The sequence below is a fragment of the Sesamum indicum genome, linkage group LG12 (assembly GCF_000512975.1).
Source record: "Sesamum indicum cultivar Zhongzhi No. 13 linkage group LG12, S_indicum_v1.0, whole genome shotgun sequence".
Classification (NCBI taxonomy): Eukaryota; Viridiplantae; Streptophyta; class Magnoliopsida; order Lamiales; family Pedaliaceae; genus Sesamum; species Sesamum indicum.
This window is the reverse complement of record NC_026156.1, coordinates 2,242,858-2,261,673: the sequence shown is the minus strand read 5'-3', so window position 1 is coordinate 2,261,673 and position 18,816 is coordinate 2,242,858. Positions and strand designations below refer to the sequence as shown.

The 18,816-nt window shown below is 36.6% G+C and overlaps 3 protein-coding genes and 1 long non-coding RNA gene across 6 annotated transcripts; 2 read left to right on the top strand and 2 right to left on the bottom strand.

Moving 5' to 3' along the window:
• On the top strand, window positions 621–5,161 carry LOC105175104 (DCN1-like protein 1). Of its 3 annotated transcripts, XM_011097438.2 has the most exons (11): window positions 621–919; window positions 1,163–1,224; window positions 1,672–1,817; window positions 2,155–2,213; window positions 2,407–2,430; window positions 2,647–2,729; window positions 2,836–2,900; window positions 3,231–3,280; window positions 3,783–3,884; window positions 4,468–4,527; window positions 4,820–5,161. In XM_011097438.2, the coding sequence occupies exons 1-11, from the start codon at window positions 917–919 to the stop codon at window positions 4,925–4,927; spliced, it is 762 nt and encodes a 253-aa protein (XP_011095740.1). In that variant the 5' UTR covers window positions 621–916; the 3' UTR covers window positions 4,928–5,161. The 3 variants fall into 3 exon arrangements, with proteins under 3 accessions (XP_011095740.1, XP_020553924.1, XP_011095739.1); XM_020698265.1 differs by lacking the exon at window positions 4,820–5,161 and having other exon boundaries at window positions 621–775; window positions 4,468–4,811; XM_011097437.2 differs by lacking the exon at window positions 4,820–5,161 and having other exon boundaries at window positions 4,468–4,811.
• On the bottom strand, window positions 6,303–8,147 carry LOC105175103 (extensin-like). The gene is made up of 2 exons (XM_011097436.2): window positions 7,098–8,147; window positions 6,303–7,012 (listed from the first exon to the last, which is right to left on the bottom strand). The coding sequence occupies exons 1-2, from the start codon at window positions 7,240–7,242 to the stop codon at window positions 6,501–6,503; spliced, it is 657 nt and encodes a 218-aa protein (XP_011095738.1). The 5' UTR covers window positions 7,243–8,147; the 3' UTR covers window positions 6,303–6,500.
• Window positions 12,473–13,994, top strand: LOC105175101. Its single transcript, XR_848884.2, has 2 exons — window positions 12,473–12,904; window positions 12,997–13,994. It is a non-coding gene; the product is annotated as an uncharacterized LOC105175101 (long non-coding RNA).
• On the bottom strand, window positions 13,711–18,066 carry LOC105175102 (glyceraldehyde-3-phosphate dehydrogenase GAPCP2, chloroplastic). Its single transcript, XM_011097434.2, has 14 exons — window positions 17,772–18,066; window positions 17,311–17,408; window positions 17,151–17,218; window positions 17,021–17,059; window positions 16,795–16,895; window positions 16,434–16,546; window positions 16,239–16,338; window positions 16,012–16,158; window positions 15,749–15,809; window positions 15,534–15,631; window positions 15,309–15,451; window positions 15,123–15,206; window positions 14,090–14,179; window positions 13,711–14,014 (listed from the first exon to the last, which is right to left on the bottom strand). Exons 1-14 carry the CDS (start codon window positions 17,853–17,855, stop codon window positions 13,960–13,962), a joined length of 1,281 nt encoding a protein of 426 aa, XP_011095736.1. The 5' UTR covers window positions 17,856–18,066; the 3' UTR covers window positions 13,711–13,959.

Sequence of the window (18,816 nt, the reverse complement as noted above, 5' to 3'; positions counted from 1 at the left end):
GGAAGCCCTATTATTGTGGAGGAGGTGCATTCTAATTTGTTCACGAAATTTTAACATCGCAGTGGCGTACCCCATGGAGGATAAGAACCTTATCTCGAGATAAACATTTTTACTCGAATTAAATTAATTATAAAATAAATATAATATATTTGATGTATGATTAATTTATTTTACTATACTATACACCAATTATACTGTGAGTATATTTATTATATAATTAGTTAAGATGGAATCAAATTTGATTTAAATTAAAATTATCCTCTAAAGATATGGCGAAATTGGTTCTTATGATTACGTTAAAAGCGGGTTATCTAATAAAGGATTTTGTAGTTTGAGGTTATCAATATATGTAGTTATGATAAAGATTGGTGAAAGTGATTGCGAACAAAATCCATTTTATTTTTTTATGTTTTTCAACTCTGTAGGGAGTCTATCTGTTGGAGAAGGGAGAGAAAACCGAATCCGAATTGTAAGTCAAATTTGAGTTTGACCCATATGATTGCTATTTGGGCATGAGATGTGGGCTGAATATGGGCTGTTTGATTTGATGTGATCCAGCCCAGATTTGAGGGTGATTTGTAACTTCAATCTGGGTTGAGGGCATGAAAGTAATTAGAAAACTGAGCAACGTCATCAACAAAGATTTTTCTCGCTCTTTCACGTGCTCCTGTGGGCGGGAGCATCCGGTGCCTCTGCTAAGCCATAAAAATGTAACTGATCGAAGAATAAGAGCGCGGTGGAGCGAATACATGGAGACCAAAAGGCAACAAGTTAGGTATAAGCATTGTGGGTGACATAGAGCGAGAGATCATGGCTATCAATCGGAAATCTAGTTCCGCTGTATTGTGATTTTTGTGCGCAATCTCCGAATAATTGGATCACATTTGATGATTGTAGTTTCTGAGCACTTATCGATATGGTTAGTGGTTAATATGCTTCTGGATGATGTTATCGATTATGTTTTGCTAATGGTGGTATTGTTACGAGCAGCATTTTGGTTATTGTTGATGTTGGAGTAGATGTGGTCGGAGTGGTTGTCTGCAGTGACAAGTTAATAGTTGTTACTTTCAGTTGGTCTTCTCCACTGGTGTTTTTGTGAAGACCCGATTTCGTGTTTTGATGATCTGGAATTGATTATGAACGCGGTGTTTTTGCATGGCAGGATATTTTGACTGAAGATCAGCGTGAGAACTTGGAGCGATTCATGGATGTTACTAGGACGTGGTATCTTAAATACTCAATTATCCGTCCGAAAATTTTGTGTTTTGTTCTTGCTAAATAGAGAGGCTCCTCTTTGTAATGTACTCTTCTTCATGTGGATCGTCAATTAGTGCTTCGGTAGCTGGCTCTAGGATGTTCTATTCTCATGCTTGCTTCCAGGAAACTTAAAACTGCAGTAAGGTGTAACTTTTTGTTGTTTGCTTTACTGTGGACGTAGTTGTGCATTTACTGGAGGATCGCTTGCCTTTTATGGTAGTACCTTTGAGGTGGTATACTGGCTTATGATAAAATCACGGAAGTTCAATTTTGTGTTCGTTTAAATCAAAATTTAGCATATCATATTTCCATGGTTCAATTAATTCTACCTATCTGAAAGCATTATTTACTTATGCATCTTATCATCATGGTCACTGTCAATTATAGACTACTTGTTCTTTATTTTGGATCCAGTGAAGATCTTGCTACGCACTGTCTGAGCATTGCTAATTGGAACCTTGAAGAAGCTTGCGACGTACTTTTTGCCAATCCCCGGCTACGCATGCCAAAGTCACTAGAACGTCAGAAGAAATACGACGCGGTCTATGAAACCTACCAAGGCAAATTTTTGTGTTTTAAGTTGGAAATTTGTTATGTGCCTGAAGAACATATACTATTTTGCTTTAACTTCGTTCGAATGCATCGTCACTTTTCAGCTCTCTCTTGAAGGTAGATTTCAACTAGAAATGGGAGCAGCTTTGTGTTTAATTTTGACCTTGCTATTTACTTTTGTTATGCCTGGGACATGTGAAGTTTTGCTCTTATTCATTCTCCAGCTCCTTTTACTGTTGCAAAAACATCTCACGCTACAGATCAATTGGTTGTCTGGATTATTTTTCTAGCTACATGCTTGTTTTTTGAGCAAAGAATCTTGCTAAAGGCTTTTAAACTTCACAGATGACTCCGTTGACTTAATTTTGGCTGATGGAATCACTCGCCTGTGTGACAACATTCAGGTAGATTTTGCAATTACATGTCAGTGCCGACCAGTCTATAATCTATGTTTGGAGAGGATAGTCAAGCTTAGCTGATGAATTTACTTGTCTCTCATTGAAGTGGAGGCCTATATTTTAAATCCTTAACTATCTTTTTTGTATCTCTTTAATTGAATATAGAGAGTAACATGCAGGCACTCGTTTCCTTTGGCAGGTTGATCCTCAAGATATTGTCATGGTAAGTTGCATCTGAAATTTCTTACCACGAAAAATGCTCGGGGTTATTATCATGAAACACTATATGTTGAACGAATTATTCAAATATAGTTTGGTTTCTTGTAAACCATGACATGAGTGACACTAAAAGAATGATAATACTTAATTATTCTGTATGGAAAAGAGAGGTTGTTTGAGTGTTAGTTTTTAGCTTACTTTTATTTCCAATGTTTTCTAGTTGGTGCTAGCATGGCATATGAAGGCATCTACCATGTGTCAATTCTCGAAGCAAGAGCTTGTTGATGGATTTGAATCTCTTGGGTAAGTACATCTGAAGCCTTATGAACTTCTTTTATTCTCTTATTAGGTTGAAATCGATTGAAATTTTATCTTAGGATTTTATTCAAGCTTACATCTATGATGGCAGGATAGAGACAGTGGAGCAGTTAAAAGAAAAAATACCGTTTATGCGTAGCGAACTGGAAGATTCACGTATGTGATGGTGAAAAGCCGTTACTAGTCAAATAAGTTATTCACTTTCTCAGGATACTCATCCTTGCGATATTTCCGTCTCCCACCCAGGACCTTTTTGCTTCATTAATAGATTGAGTGTCAATGATCTTCTGTCATTTTCTTTCTCAAGTTCCTCATTTTTTGTTTCTGAAGAAACATTTACGAAAAGAATAAATTTTCAAGGAAGAATTTGTTCTGATGCATAATTTTATTGAAGAATTAGTGACCCAGGGAAGATTTCAATATGTGTGATCTCATCAAATAACATCTGTTTTCCTGTTGCTAACTTATGCTTATTATTTTGTCCAGATAAGTTCCGGCAGATCTACAACTTTGCATTTGACTGGTGCAAAGACAAGGTAGCTTGGCTTGTTCCATGCATTAATGCTTTTTCTTGGTTGAATTTGTCCATGTTAACTCAAAGCTATTTGTGGTCTCCATGAGAAGTAAAGTTGTAGAAGATCTCACCACATCGTTTACTAATATTTTCTGCCAAGAAATTAGGAAAACTAAATGTTGAACATCCGCCAAAATGCTGCATCCTACCAGCCTGCAGACGAGGGCAGAAAACCATGTTTAAGTTTTATCACCTAGGAAAAGAAATACAGCGGAGTTCTGTTACTATTTGCATTCAACAGTTGAGAAAAATCTAAGTCTTCTCTTGAAATTACCTCATGGTTGTTAATAATAAAGTCTAGCCTTTTTTTTCATTTTTCCTCATCAATTATACTTGCAACCAACCGAAACTTCTGCTTCATCAAGGTTGTTTGACATCAACCTATATATTGATTATCCAGTAACTCCCATTATGTAAGCTGATATATCTGAAGTATTGGATGACCTTTTCACTCTTGATTTCAGGGCCAGAAGGTTTTGCCACTGGATACAGCACTTGAGATGTGGAAGTTGCTATTTGCACAAAAGAAATGGCCATTACTTGATGATTGGTTCCAGTTCTTGCAGGTCAAACAAACTGCTTTTTGGATTTCCATTTGTTGTACAATGAGAGTATGTAATGGTAGTTGTATGTGTGCGCACATGCATGTGTATCCTCATGCTTGTTTATGGGTGGATGAGTTTGTGTGGCTGTTGATCCTACTCTCGAGATGCTTATGCCTGCCTAGTGAGTATACTGTACAAGCATGCAATATGCATTCTCAAGCATTGCAAGAACTAAAAGAAAACACCTTTGCTAGTGGCATACTTCAATACATAAAATGGACTCAATTTGACAGTCTCGGTTGTGACAAACTCAGGAGAGTGTATATGGAGAGATTTGCATGTCATTTATTCTCTGGTATTTTTCATGCTTGGAACTCCTTAAATAGACCTTATAGGTTGTGACGGATGGTAAAGTTGCATTTCATCTAGACTCATGGATGCTTTCTGAGGTAGATTTTTAACTCAAAGCTACCAATCAATAAACCATCTGTTGATGAATTCACAAAAGTTTTTCTTATGATAAATGGTTATTTTTTCTGCTCATGCATTTCTTTATGAAGTCCATTTATTAACATTTAGGCACCTTGCGATTCTCATGGTTCAGGGAAAACATAACAAAGCAATCTCCCAAGACCTATGGAGCCAGACCTTGGAGTTTGCAACGGTAAATAAGAATCGACGAAATGAAATTGAATATGTAACTTGCGTGGGCTGTTCACAGGCTTGTTTGTTTCTTTTTACCCTTCCGTTTGCCCTCGTATCTCTTTCATGTCATGCAAAGTTTCTAAACTTTTGGTGGGTCAAGAACTTTTAGGCCTTTCCTTCTTCTCCACTTGTTTAAAGAAGACGCTGGATGCTGTTCCATTCATAATTTCCATTTACGGTGTCTGGATAATTCAAGATTATATAACCTGATTTCTGGCCTTTTGTGGTTATCTTCTTTTCTATAAATGCAGACTGTAGATACTTCATTGTCAAACTATGATCCTGCTGGGGCATGGCCATGTGTGATCGATGATTTTGTTGAATACATGATTGAGACGGGCAAAGTACAGAAGGCCTGAGTATCATCTTAACTTCGTCCTTATAATTATTAACTCATCTAAGGTTCAGAAAGCAAAGAGGAGTAATGCTATTGTGGGTGAATTCCTCGTCCTGTCTCTCTGATTATCATTGATACATCTCTCTCCCTTGGCCTTTACCATAGTATTGTCTATATCCTGTAGAAGCAAATTTGACACTGGTTTCTTGTGGTGGATGTAATTTGAGCGAGGAGTGAAAAGAAAAATTGCCATCGACACATTCCAAATAATTTGTAGAGAGAGAGTTTTATATTTGGTGGTGTCTTGTCAAATCAATGAGAAGTAATTTAGTGGTAAAAATAATATCAAAGATTTTTATAATAACGTTGAGAGTTTTAGTATATGATAAAATGTATATATTTATGATGTATTTTAAGTATATTCTCATTGATAATTTAATATTATCGGTATAGTCATCGGTTTCCAGTTGTTGAATGAATAAATTATTGTAACCGAGATTGCAAAGAATACGCTTCCTTTAATCCTGACTTTTTATATCTTGGGACAAAAGTCCACTTTGGGACGAGATTCGAAACGGTCCGCGGCCCCCATTGGCTAATATGTGATATACGGCGCTTTACAAACAAGAATGACCGAAAAGTAGCATAATGTTTGGTAATGTGTTTTAAGCGTTTTGTTTTGTATTTTGGAGATAAACAAAAAATAATAATAATAATAATCAAGTGTATGTTAAAGATAGAAGGTATGTTTAGATTAATGTTTTGAGATAATTTAAAATATTTTAAAATTAATAGTGTAGGTTTGATATTAGAATTTGAGAGATAGAAATTACTATTTATTATTAAATCATATCTTTTATATATATATTTTTATATTAAATATGTATATATATAAATATTGTATGTTTAATGTTGTATTTTAAGAGATAAATATTATTATTTATTGTCAAATCATCTCATTTTTATACTATATATATAAGTGTATATATATTATATATAGAAAATTGGAAAACAAAAAGACACAAATAAAATATAAAAATACAAAAATAAATATTGAGTGTATTTTATCTTATTTTAAAAAATTCGAAAGCATGAAACTAAATATTGTGTAGGTGTATCGGGTAAGTGCCGTGCTATAGAGTTGAACTTATTTCAGGATATTGAATTATAACTTAAAAAACATCACAAAATAAAAGGAAAACATGCTTTTTTTCATATTAAATAAATTTTTTGTTAAGTTTAGCGAAAAAATTAATGAAAGGAGCAAAAGTGAAAAAAAAATTAAAATTTGAGTATTAAATTGCAACAAAATTGTTTGAGGACCAGTATCATATTAGTGAGTATATTTAATTAGAAAAGATGTACTTATCCCACTTATTTCTCTTTTTTGCCGTTATACTTGGCTCAAATTCCACTCCCGCACCCTGTGTTATTCTTGTGTTGAGCACATCAAAGGAAAAGATGCATTCAGTTTCAGTCACTAACACAAGTCGTTTTATTGATCGCATTGAGAATCGCAATTGGTTAAACACATTCACTGCTGGAGGAGTGGAGAAAACCCAGAGCAGTAAGTATGGGTGTGAGGATTAGGGGTTTCAGGGAGGGTTAGGACAACCGCTAGGAGGATTGGGAATATTGGTAATGATGGGAGGAGTAGGGCAAGCAGTTGGAGGTTTAGGGACAGGGATGACGGGAGAATTGGGACAACCGGAAGGAGGAATAGGAATAGGGAAGATGGGATGATGAGGGCAACCGGTCGGAGGAGGATTAGGAAGAGGGATAATGAATGGGGGATCAGGACAACCGGTTGGCGGTGGAGGAGACGGGGGCTTACGACAGACACACGGAGGACAAGGAGATGGGATCGTAGGAGGCTGCGGGTGATGCGTGTCTGGAGAATCTGGAGGGCTGGTATCAGGGGGACCTTGGGGAGGGTCACCCTCACCACCACAGTCTCTTATGCAGATGCATTTCATCAATAATCCCTTGCAATTTCCTGAGAGATAACCTTCTTTCTCGCATATTTTGGCACAATTACTGTCCAGGATGCAAACGCCATGGAACAACCTGCTTGGTGCCGAGCAAACCGCTGCTCCTACGCCATTCTCTGTCATTTGATTAATAAACACATTCAGATTCAGAAAACAACGACAATGAATGAGAGACATAAGGAGGAAAAAATTAGTGACTACGCGAGATTAGAAGATGCAGCAGCAGCAGCAGTGCTGCTGCAGGCAACATCTTGGCCGACGGAAGTCTGGGCATTCCGAGGTATGTGTTCTTCTCTTTAACTACGTATTTAGAGGTATTCCGAGGTAGTGGAAACAACCAACCCATTGATCATCTATTACATTACACGCCAATCACTTGTGGTGTTGGAGAGCATTGGAGTACTAATGCAGAAACCTGTCATGAACTAATATAAAGCATGTAGGAACTCTCTGAGACATTAATGAAACTTTCTACTTAATTGCTTTAGGTGTATCAGGACATATCATCTTCCCTTGGATTTTTATATCCTTCCATTTAATTGAAGATACCGAAAAGCTCATCATCTTTTTGTCAGCCCAATCTGCATTTTAGCAACATTGATTTTCAGCTTGACAGATGGTTGTGGCATATAATGTCGGAAACTCGGAACAGTTGTACAATCAAATACTCGGTTGCGCGTGGAAATTCCTACACTTTAACTGAATGAGAGTTCATGTTAAACATAGTGTACCGGAGGGTAGATTGCAATTTACCCGTTAATTAAATGAAATGTTGTTGTATTTGACGAATTAAATGATGTATGATGGGATACATTCTCGTTCCCACTTAGGTCTACGTCCGTAGGTAGTCTTACTGCTGATAGTTAACAGTCTTACACCTTTTTCGAGAACTGAAGTAGACCATAATGCGACTATTATCTTAAGTCTTAAATCTAATTGTTATTTTGTTTTAACGACCAACAAATTAAAAACAGAGTCCAATTCCTTGTGGGAGTGATGGTGAAAATTGCACCCACCAACATGAGAAATTCCATTTTTATCCATAATGTTAAGGAAAGAGATACCAGGATGATTAGCGAATGCAACAGCATTAATAATTATTGTTTTGATTAATTTTAAACCACACACACATATTTGTCATAGCAGACAAACAGGAAGAGAGAGAACCCAATCCAGGGAGTTGTGCTGTGGAGTACATGGAAATTGAAGTATATATAGAGAAGGCAAGTTGGGGGTGGGGAATGGATGATGTTCATCAGCAGGGCCTGGTGCAGAAACAGCGGCCGCGGAAGCCACGGCACCAGCCATCGGTGAAACCCTCATTCCTGCACACCAGCCCGCAGTTGTGGCTGCTGACGCACCGACCCTTGAACCCATGGCTCTGCGACTCGCAAGTCCTCCCCTCCACCATTATTCCCTCTCCTGTACGTACATTATTAATTAACATCAAACCAATTATCATATATCAATAAACATTAATTAGTAAAGAAGAGAGAAAACATTAAAGTAATTTGTGTGTCTCACGCACGGGAGGCCAAGAGCAACAGCAGGAACACAAGGCACGCCGTCGCGGCTCCACCACTCCACTGCCCGATTTTTTTCTCCATAACCCAAGCTATCTGAATATACCTCTCACTGTCCTTCCTCTCTCTCAGCTCTTTATATATATGTATATATGTCTGAACTCTCGAGTGTAGATGCAGAGAAAGAGAGAGGGTAGCGCATACATATATAGATGGATGTATTCGGGGAGTGAGAGTGAATATCACGTTTTGTTCGAGGGCCAACTACAGATGTCCAACTTATTACATGCAATGCGACACGTTCATCTCATCAACTCTTTTCTTTAGTGTGTTTTTTCTTCTTTCTTATTATTATTATTATAAATGTCTGAAATTGGAGACTTCATTAAAACTAATAAAGCAAACAGAAAATTACACTTTAATTTGTACCTTTTATTTGGAGATTATTAGTTCAAATTGTATATATATATATAAATATATTGTAAATAATATTTGGCCCATGACCTAATTTTGGTAGGCCCAGATTAAATAAAGGTCCACACCCACTACCCACTAGGATGGCTCTCAACCCAACCCACTTATTGGCCCATTATCTGGCCCACCACTCGGCCCGTGATCAGATCCAGATTCTAACCTATATCTACTAAACTTAATCCAAATTCTCTCGTTCTTTCTCTTGCCTCTCATCTTTGTCTTACCGGGCCTCTCTCTCTTTTCACTGTGTCGCATGGTTTCCCTCGTCTTATTTCTATGATAGCTTTGGAACTCCTCATCTGACTCTTCTTCTTCTTCACCTCTTTAATGTCTTGACCTTTTAAATGGGGATCTTGGCCCTAGCCATGGATACCCGACTGACATTTCTTCTTCCTCCTTACATCTTACTGTAAAAAGTTCTTTGTGAACTTAAGGAGAACTTTTGTAGTGGGTATTTAGAAACCAGAAAAGTTGAGGGGGTCTTAGTGACCGAAAATCTTGTGTGGTTGGCTATCTGTGTGAAGCAATTTGTAGGTTGTGCGGGTGTGTTGCCTTGTGACCATTTATCCCTTCTGAATCTGGCTATCTTAGCCTTAGAACATTTTATTTCTACATTTGTAATTATATTTGTTATAATTTGTAATATTGTTATTTTGTATATCTTGACCTGTAAATTTATCCAAAAGGTTGAGTACCCTTTGTTGCTATAATAGTTGTTAGGATTCAATTTTTGGAGAAATCCTAAAGGGGTTTATCCATCTTACATATATATATATATATAAAGAAAAAAAAACAAATTAAATGATCATCTTTATACTTAAGTTGAATTGCAGGAAGGCTTGTTAATAACTCAGAATTATCATAAATATTTGATTAATACCAATATCAATTTAAATTTGAACATAATCATGAATGTGGTTTAGCTAGAAATTAATTAATCATCATAATAGATATCTAATGACGATGGTGATGGTGATGAGGGCGATGAGTCACAAGGCTTTTCACAGACGCAGCGGCGCCAGATTCCTTCGCAGCGGCCATCCGTAAACCCTTCCTGTGAGCACACAATCCTGCAGTTCTGATCCACGAAGCAGAATCCTTTGAAATTCACACTTGCTGATCGACATGTTCTCCCCATACACTCTTCTGCATAAACATCATCAATTTTCATTCAAAAAATTAAGAAAACAAGAATTCTAATGTAATATCAATATTTCGAAAACGTACGAGATGCGAAAACCAACAACAAAAACTGCAGGATGAGTCGAAGACTGAGAGCACTTTTACTCCCCAATCCCATAGTTGTCAATTTCTGCTGTTTGTCGGATCGATCTCAAGAGGTAAGAGTAAGACGCATTCTCAATTTCTCATCTCAATTTATAGCAGTAAATCGATGATAATAGTTACGTCGAAATGTTTGATACAAAATCTGTGGTTTATTAAGACAGGTTTTAAGTCAAAAATTGTATTTACTCGAAATTTCCCAAGTTAGTTCCATTTGGGAAACCATTGTTAATATTAGAGCTATAGTATGATAGATAGACAAGAAAGCAAGGACAGGGTTATAATTTTTATTTGTTGAAAATATTACAGCCTGCGGAATGAAGTTTCATAGACATAAGTAATAACAATAGATGGCATAGGTGGATGAGATGAGTATGAGGGTGATCACAACATCATCAGTTATGAAGAGCACAGGGTCTCCTACAAACACAGCGGCGGGGGGAGGGGCCTTGAAATTCACAGGTGCCGGAGGGGTAGCCTAAGGGCAAGCAATCAGCCCTGCAGTTGAAATCATTCACGCAATTTCCATTGAATAGTGTGCAAATCTCACCCAAACTCTCCTCTGCAAAACACACAAAATTACAATTGGGGAAATTGAATTCTAAGACACACAAAACAAAACTACTCACGAGAGGCGAAATCCAATACTAAGACACAGAGAAGTGCAATGCCCACAAAGTGTTTAGCCTCCATCTAATAGTTTTTTATCTGTTTAACGTTTGCAGTGCTGCTGAAGTTGTATGTCATGAGCTTACATTTATATATATACACAGAACTAGGAAATTATGGTGACAGGCTAATTAATCACATAATTGTGCATATATACCTTCCGTTAATATGTCCAATGGAATTCTTGCAATATTTATAGAAATGAAACGGCATTTAGAGATGTCAAAGTCCCTTGATTTAGCCAATTCTACTCCCTTAATTCCATCATTCCTATTAGTGTGTGTGTGTGTGTAGAAAACATTTAAATATTATGTCAAAAACGAAGAGAGAGAGAGAGAGGGAAAAAAAGGACAAAAAGGGTTAACTTAAAAGGAAAATTATGTACAATGAAGAGAAAAAAAAGGATGTTAGTAAGAAAAAAACCTCCCACTAGACCATGACACCAAAATATGCCTCTTCAATTATATATATACTAGTCGTTATGGCACGTCGCTCCTACATGTATATAATAAATATTTTTTTTTATATTTTAAAATAATCATAAATAAAAGTAAAATATATATTACATTCAAAAAAATTAATTTATCAGTTAATGCAAAATTGAGAAAGTTGAATAAGTCAATTATCTTTCAGTTGAATTGGCATTTCTAACTTCAACAAAAATTGGTGCAGTGGTAATCAATGACCTCCGTTCGTGAGTATGCATGATCTTTTTTTTTTTTTTTTATATTAGTATAGATATAATACTAGTATATATAGTACACTCAAATAGATGTGCGTTAATTGGATAAATAAAAAGTATAAAAAACTAATAAGTTTGAGAAATTATTAAAAGAATAAGAAAGAAAAAAGAGAGAGAGAGATGGGAAATGGAAAGTTGAGAAAAAAATAAAGGAAAAAACTAAATACTAACAAAATAATTAAAAAATAAAATAAAATTTGAAGACCCAAATGAGTAATTTTCAATTATAAAAGTATTTTGGTGATGGAGGTGCTGCATATTCTTTTATTTCAATACTGCTAACCTTTCCTTTAACGCTATTTTAATTCTAAAGTATTTGCGATGGTTTATATTTTTGTGATAGAATTAAATTTGGACAAAAGTTGTAAGTTTGGAGGTACTGAAAGTTTGAAATATTTAAAAATCAAAGTAAAAATGAAAGAAAGTTAAAAGTTGGAATATCTTCAAAATCAGATTGATATTACAATTTTATTAATAAATTACAAAAATTGTTAGAATATATTTTTTTAAGTTTAAGTTAAATTTTATTAATTTAAAAGAAAAAGAAGCTAATAAATGTTATAAAAAATGAAACATTCTTTGAATTATTTTATATTAGCAAAAAGCTAATAAACGCTTATTTGTGGTTGTTGCAAACATCCCCTTAATCAGTTCCAATCTCTTATTAAATATGAATTGGAAGGCTGCAACGAGTACAATAATTAAAATTTATTATTTTACTTTATTTCCCTAAGAAGAAATAACACAGTAAATGAGGAGTAAGAAGAAAGAAAGATTTGGGGAATAATAGTTGAAACAAACATAAAAATATCGGTTTATTTGAAGTTGAAGAAGCCCAGATGTTTCCAAGTACAAATGATGAACCCTAGCTAACAGGGCTTTCTACAGAAACAGCGCCTTCGAAATCCTTCACACTCCCCATCTGTGAAACCTTCACTCACACAAACCACCTTGCAGTTGTGCTCAATAATGCAGGGTCCCCTGAATGTGAAACTCTCTGATTCGCATGTCCTACCCATCGCCTCCTCTGCATTTTTGTAGACACACATCAATCTTTTATATACATACATACAGATTTAGAGAGAGAGAGAGAGAGAGAGAGAGAGAGAGAATTACCAGAGGCCAAAGCGAACACCAAAACCAGGACAAGGCCAATAACGTGTTTAGCATTCATCCTTAACCTGCATCATAATCCTCCACTGTATTTGGGTATTTATACTAATCCGATATGGATCAACGCGGACAACTGGATATGTTTGAATTAAATGCTGCTGCTCCATTTCTGAAAGCAGGTCGTGGGAAGAATAGACCGAGAGGTAAGACTTAGGCTGGAGATTTGTTTGGTTTCATAAGCGTAAATGTTGGTTTAAGCAACAGGCTGTGATGACTTTTTTCCTCCTAATGTCAGGGCCTAATCCTTTCACATCTAATCCACTGTATCAATATTCTTGGCAGAAGTGATAACGGGCCGTCTTGTTACCGTATTTGATCTCGTCGTTCTTGTACCCAAATTAGCAGATAGCTGTGCTATAGATACAAGATAAGCTTGTCATGAAATCAAGGTGACATTTTTCAATTGAGTTCGTAACGGGCACAGAACCAACATATATATTTGCATTGTGAGTACCATGTATCGTGGTGAAAGCTGAAACCCTGTTCCACTGCTCCGGTCTCTCTTCCTTTTTTTTTCCCCCTCTTTTTTTTAGGATTAAATTCAATAATATTAAGAGTAGATTAAAGGCGTGCAGCAGATTTCCCAAAGGTAAGATTGTTGTTCAAAATACAATCAAGATTAGTAGAGGCCGTCCTAATTGGAATGAAAAGCCCCCTTTGCCAATGCAAGTTTTGGAGTTTGCTTGCTAATGCTGGCCGATGTGTTTAAATTTTCACCATGGTCATTTACAAATAAGTTGTATGATCATCCCCACGGTTGGTTGGTTTACATGCTCCAGTTCTCTAATTCTCATGTCTGATGAAACTGTGACAAAAGCAAACAATTTATACTGTTGCGTTAACCTTAGCTCTACTGCCACCGTCCAAATTCTTTCTAGACGAATCAATCACAATTAGTTGCAAAAATTTTCTTGGTATTTGAAAGATAAACGACGTTGCAGGAGGAGAATGCACTTGCCAAGCATACAATTTGTAGCTATAAAGATCAATTTCCATGCTGCATAGGCTTAAAAACAGCAGAGAGACAACCATACATGTATCTTCTACATTATTCTGACGCCCTTCACATGACTACTCACTATAATGATAAAAAGGCCATTCACACTTCAAGCACTGAACGAGAGCTAAAACTTCTGAAACCACATCATCTTCCAAACTCATGGCTTGCAAAAGAACTTCATCAACACGGGCTATAATTCTACTTAGTGGCTGCCACCAAAGCCATATGCTCTATGAGGTCCAAAACTCGGTTACTGCAAAAAGGAAGATCAAATAGGAGTGTCATAAATGAAGTTGTGCAGTGCTAGAACATAACATGCATGCCAGACCTGTAACCCCACTCGTTGTCATACCAGGAGACAAGTTTCATGAAGGACTTACTAAGACCTATTCCAGCCTTGGCGTCAAATATACTTGACCTGTAAGAAGAAAGTGAAATAAAATTCATTAGTCAGTCACATGTCCAAGGGAATGATATGTGAAATTAAAAATCTGGAAATGTGCGCATTATATAGAATCAGGGTTACAAGTGATGGACTCAAGAAACCAAAAAAGGAATCACCTAACCCACAAACAAAACTAAATGACACAATCAAGACATGAAAAAATTTTCTTAGATCATGCTTCAAAAAAAACTATGGCCATCCATCATTATGAGGGAACAATAACCATATACAGAGCTGGCTGGATGCAGCAATAAAAGATTTATTACTTTATAAGGATCTCAAGGTACACTGTGGGCTGGGTTGACCTAGGACCGGCACAGATCAACCCAAAAAACCCAGCCCAAGATCAACCCATTACTGTTCATGGACTATCTTTGCACAAGCCTGGCCCTCTAAGTGGGCCCCAATTAGATCTATTTTTAAACTCAGGCCCAACCCATGGACCAGTCCGGTTGAGGCCCAAACCACGCCCCAAAGCAGAGCCGCCTCAAGCCCAGATGTGCTTGTTTAATTTTTTTTTTACAATATTGAAATTTTTTTATAAACAATTGCTTAAATTTATAATTATTTTTTTAATAAATAAATAATAAATTAAATCACGAAAAACAATATATAGAAAAATAATAGCTAAGAATATATAATTAACTTTAAAAAAAGGCCCAACAAGCCCGCCCCAAGCACGGTCTAGGACCAAGTGGTCCTGGGCTACTGGGCTAGGCTGGTCCTAGGTATTGATTCCTGGGGCAAGCTGAAGACCAACCTGGTCTCAAGCGGGCCTGGGCCAAACCAATCTATTTTTTTATTGGTCCAATCCGGTCATGAGTTGGGTTAGCCCAGCCTGGTCCAAAGTGCATCTTGACAAGGACCCTTACCATGTTAAATAATATATTCATAGAGAGTGGAGCAAAACATGTACCTTGAGTCACCAACAAAATCATTGGACACGACATCTTCATCAGTGTACCCGAGAATTCCTTTCAATGGACCCTCTGATGCATACCTAACATGACAATTTAGACAGAAATTCCTTAACAATCAAACACACAAAAGGAAAGAGAGAGGACACCATATAGATTTGGAAACAGAGACAAGGTTCACGTACTTTATGGCTGCTTTCACATCTTCATAAGAAGCACTCTTTTCAAGTCGACAAGTCAAGTCTACAACAGATACATTAGGCGTTGGAACACGGAAAGCCATTCCAGTGAGCTTACCATTAAGTTCTGGTAGAACTTTTCCCACAGCCTAAAAGTTTAAGTTGAAAATAAAGTTAGGTGCTCGGTACTGGTGGTAGATAAAGTATTTTCAGTTGAGGACTGGCTACTACCTTCGCAGCACCAGTAGAGCTAGGGATGATATTCTGCCCTGCTCCTCGGCCACCCCGCCAGTCCTTCATTGAAGGGCCATCAACAGTCTTCTGTGTGGCTGAACATCAAGAAGAGTCAGTTCCAGAAGAAGAGTCAGGACTATACATAAGAACAATAATGGGCAATGCTGAAATTCCCAACACTGCAGGTATGCAAGTGGCCACAAGACGCATACCTGTAGTGGCATGGACAGTTGTCATTAAACCCTCTAGAATTCCAAATTCCTCATGCACTACCTGCAAAGTATAATATTGTAAAAAACGAGCAAATACATTTCACAGACTTCAAAAGGATGGCCGCCTAATTCTAACTCTTAAAAGTGTTGCTGCAGAATGTCATGAAAAGTTTACAAACTAAAACAACTGCTGCAGATCCACAACTGATTTGTCTGGCAATGAACACTAATAATCCAAAATACTATTCAGATTTCAGTACAACCTTGGCCAGAGGGGCAAGGCAATTGGTGGTACAGCTGGCATTGGAAACAACATCCATGCTTGGTTTGTAAGTACCCTCATTAACACCAACAACAAACATTGGAGCATCGCCTGATGGAGCTGAGATTACAACTTTCTTTGCACCACCCTACACAATGAACTTCAATGAGGAGCTTCTTATATGAAATGGCAAAACATATTGTTTAGAACATCATAATTGAGACTAACCTTTTTGTGTGCTGAAGCCTTCTCAACAGTTGTAAAGACCCCAGAAGATTCAACAACGTACTCAGCCCCATAATCACCCCAAGGAATCTCTGCTGGGTTCCTGTATATTGAGGGATCCAGAAGTGTTACATGCATGTAGCATGAGTCCATATGCTTATTGAAACGAATTGCAGATCCTAAATCACATAGCGATACCTTTTACTGCTAACTTTGATCTGCTTTCCGTTGATATCTAAAGTGGAGTCATCAACAACTCGAATGGTGCCCTTGTAAGGTCCATGAGTTGAATCATACTTGAACATGTATGCCTGAAAGGATTATGGACGCACCATATGATGCTTAAAACAAAATGCGGTAACTAGTTTCTGGATTTGGGTGCATGATCAAAGAGAAGGACAGGCAAAGAGGCAACTACTGCATTTCTGATCAAAGAGGTTATGCCGAGATATAAACATGTGGTTTATCGGCAATCTGAACTGAACATGTGAAACTACTTTCTCTAGTTTAGCAGCTCTCTGGTGAAAAATGCAAACGAAAGTTGAACATGCATACTGACCATGTATTTTGCATCAATGAAAGGATCATTAACTGCCACCACTTCAATATCATTCCTGAAAGTCGCTATGCGTAAAACTAGTCGTCCAATGCGTCCAAAACCTGCATGGTTCAAGCATTTTAATTATATGTTTCCATAGCTAGACGTCAACAAAAATTATCATGAAAATAAGTGATGTATATTAAAGTGAAACAGAAGAGAACAAAATATGGCTAACAAGACGTACCATTGATGCCAATTTTTGTTTTCCCACTACTTCGGGATTCTGGATCAGCAATAAGCAGAAGGGAGCTGGTCAACACTTAAACAGACATTACCAAAAGTGCAGGAAAAGATTGCAAGTGTTCAGGCCTTACTTTGCACTGTTGGAGGTATTTCCGTTGCTGTTGCTTTAATAGGTTGGATACAGCGGGTAGTAGACTTCCTACATAGTTTAAATTCAATGTCACTTGAAGCCAGGATGACAAATACATCAATAACTATTTATAAATAATGAGAATTGTGCATTCACTCAACTGCAGTGGCAAAGATGAATCCAAAGTGATGCTAATTCCGAAAACACTTGACTGGAACTTCACAGCATTAACATTTTGGTTAAGGCCACCGCATGATACCTAAGACGAATTTAGCAATTACTCGTTACAGCACTGTTAGAGAACTTAACTCCATTATGCATCAGATACAACTGGACAGAACAATACAGGAAGAGCAGTAATCATGAAACAACTCTCTGCCATCTTCAATATCATGTTTTCTAGTCCTCGAGAAAGTAACAGTATTGTTTTGCAGCAACTAAGTAAAACGCAGACTATATTATTATTATTATAATTATTATTTTGATTTGGTACGCAGACTTTATTTTTCATCTCATGTTCATAATACTTTGATAACATTAGCATATGCAAAAAAAAATTCAAACTACTAATGCCAAACAGCTGATCTGAGCTCAAGATCAAAATAAAAATACCACGACAAACCTTTAACCGGTCAGACGGACAAAAAGCGTCAGCATCGAGAACGGGAGAAGGTGCAGATCTAAGGAGCGAAGAAGAGAAGGCCATTTCTCAACAACAAAGCTCCCCGAAAGGAAATACAATGAGCTGATCCGTAGACCGAGTTTTCCTAATCGGATATATAATGAAAAAGGAACCGCAAAACCCTAGAAAAGCAGAACAGGTTTTGCCCTTTGAAGGAAAGAGCTGGCCAACTTTCCAGTCCTATTTAAATAGGCAAAAATAAATCAACGGAGGCGGAGATATTGAGAAGGTGAAGCTCGTGTGATTTATGATGGCATGCCATCCACATGTGCATAACGAAACCAAACGAAATAGCACTTTGATTTTAAAGTTTGGGAAATAGAAAGACGACATTAGCACACCCACTACGGGAATAAGCCTAACACGCTTTCTGTTTCTTACGTTGGTGGGGCTATCGTTTTTGCAGCTACTGTCCTTGGTAGCCACGTCTGACTCTTCTCGATTCTGGGTCCCTCCGCATCTTTTCCTTTTCACTTTATTGCCCTTTTGGACCCCAGCTGTGCCCTTTTCACTCTATGTATCTGTATGTAATAACATCATACGTTGTTTACTAAAACCCCCTTGTCGTATAATTATATTTTAAAATAAATTACAACGATGTTTCATAAAATTTACTATAATTTTAAATATTTTTTTATTATTTAAAATTTATTAATATTTTTAATTTTAAAAATCGTCCAATAATTAATTCAATCTGCTTCATTAAATTTTCATTTATTTTTAACAATGAATCAACCAAAAGTATCAGAATGAAACTGATTATACAAGTATTTTGTCATATTATTATACTTTAAACACTGCATTATAATACATTATGTCATAATTTCATGATCGAAATTCTTCAAAAATATATATATATAGAAATTAAAATATATTGGAATCAAATAATGTTGATGGCATAATTGTTTGTATTATAATTTAATGTTTATATATTTGTATTAATTACGAACATAAATCATAGACAAATTTTGCGACAAATAATCAA

What these genes read in the sequence shown, in the direction of transcription:
- LOC105175104 (XM_011097437.2), top strand. An exon ending in ATGGATGTTACTAGGACGTG is followed by an intron (nt 1,225 to 1,671) that starts GTATCTTAAATA and finishes TTTTGGATCCAG; the next exon opens with TGAAGATCTTGCTACGCACT. An exon ending in GATGGATTTGAATCTCTTGG is followed by an intron (nt 2,730 to 2,835) that starts GTAAGTACATCT and finishes CTATGATGGCAG; the next exon opens with GATAGAGACAGTGGAGCAGT.
- LOC105175102 (XM_011097434.2), bottom strand. Translation starts at nt 17,855, where the DNA reads ATGGCCTTCTCTTCTTCGCTCCTTAGATCTGCACCTTCTCCCGTTCTC. An exon ending in GATTCATCTTTGCCACTGCA is followed by an intron (nt 17,219 to 17,310) that starts GTTGAGTGAATG and finishes TAAACTATGTAG; the next exon opens with GAAGTCTACTACCCGCTGTA. An exon ending in AACTGTCCATGCCACTACAG is followed by an intron (nt 15,632 to 15,748) that starts GTATGCGTCTTG and finishes CTTGATGTTCAG; the next exon opens with CCACACAGAAGACTGTTGAT.
- LOC105175103 (XM_011097436.2), bottom strand. Translation starts at nt 7,242, where the DNA reads ATGGGTTGGTTGTTTCCACTACCTCGGAATACCTCTAAATACGTAGTT. An exon ending in GCTGCATCTTCTAATCTCGC is followed by an intron (nt 7,013 to 7,097) that starts GTAGTCACTAAT and finishes ATCAAATGACAG; the next exon opens with AGAATGGCGTAGGAGCAGCG.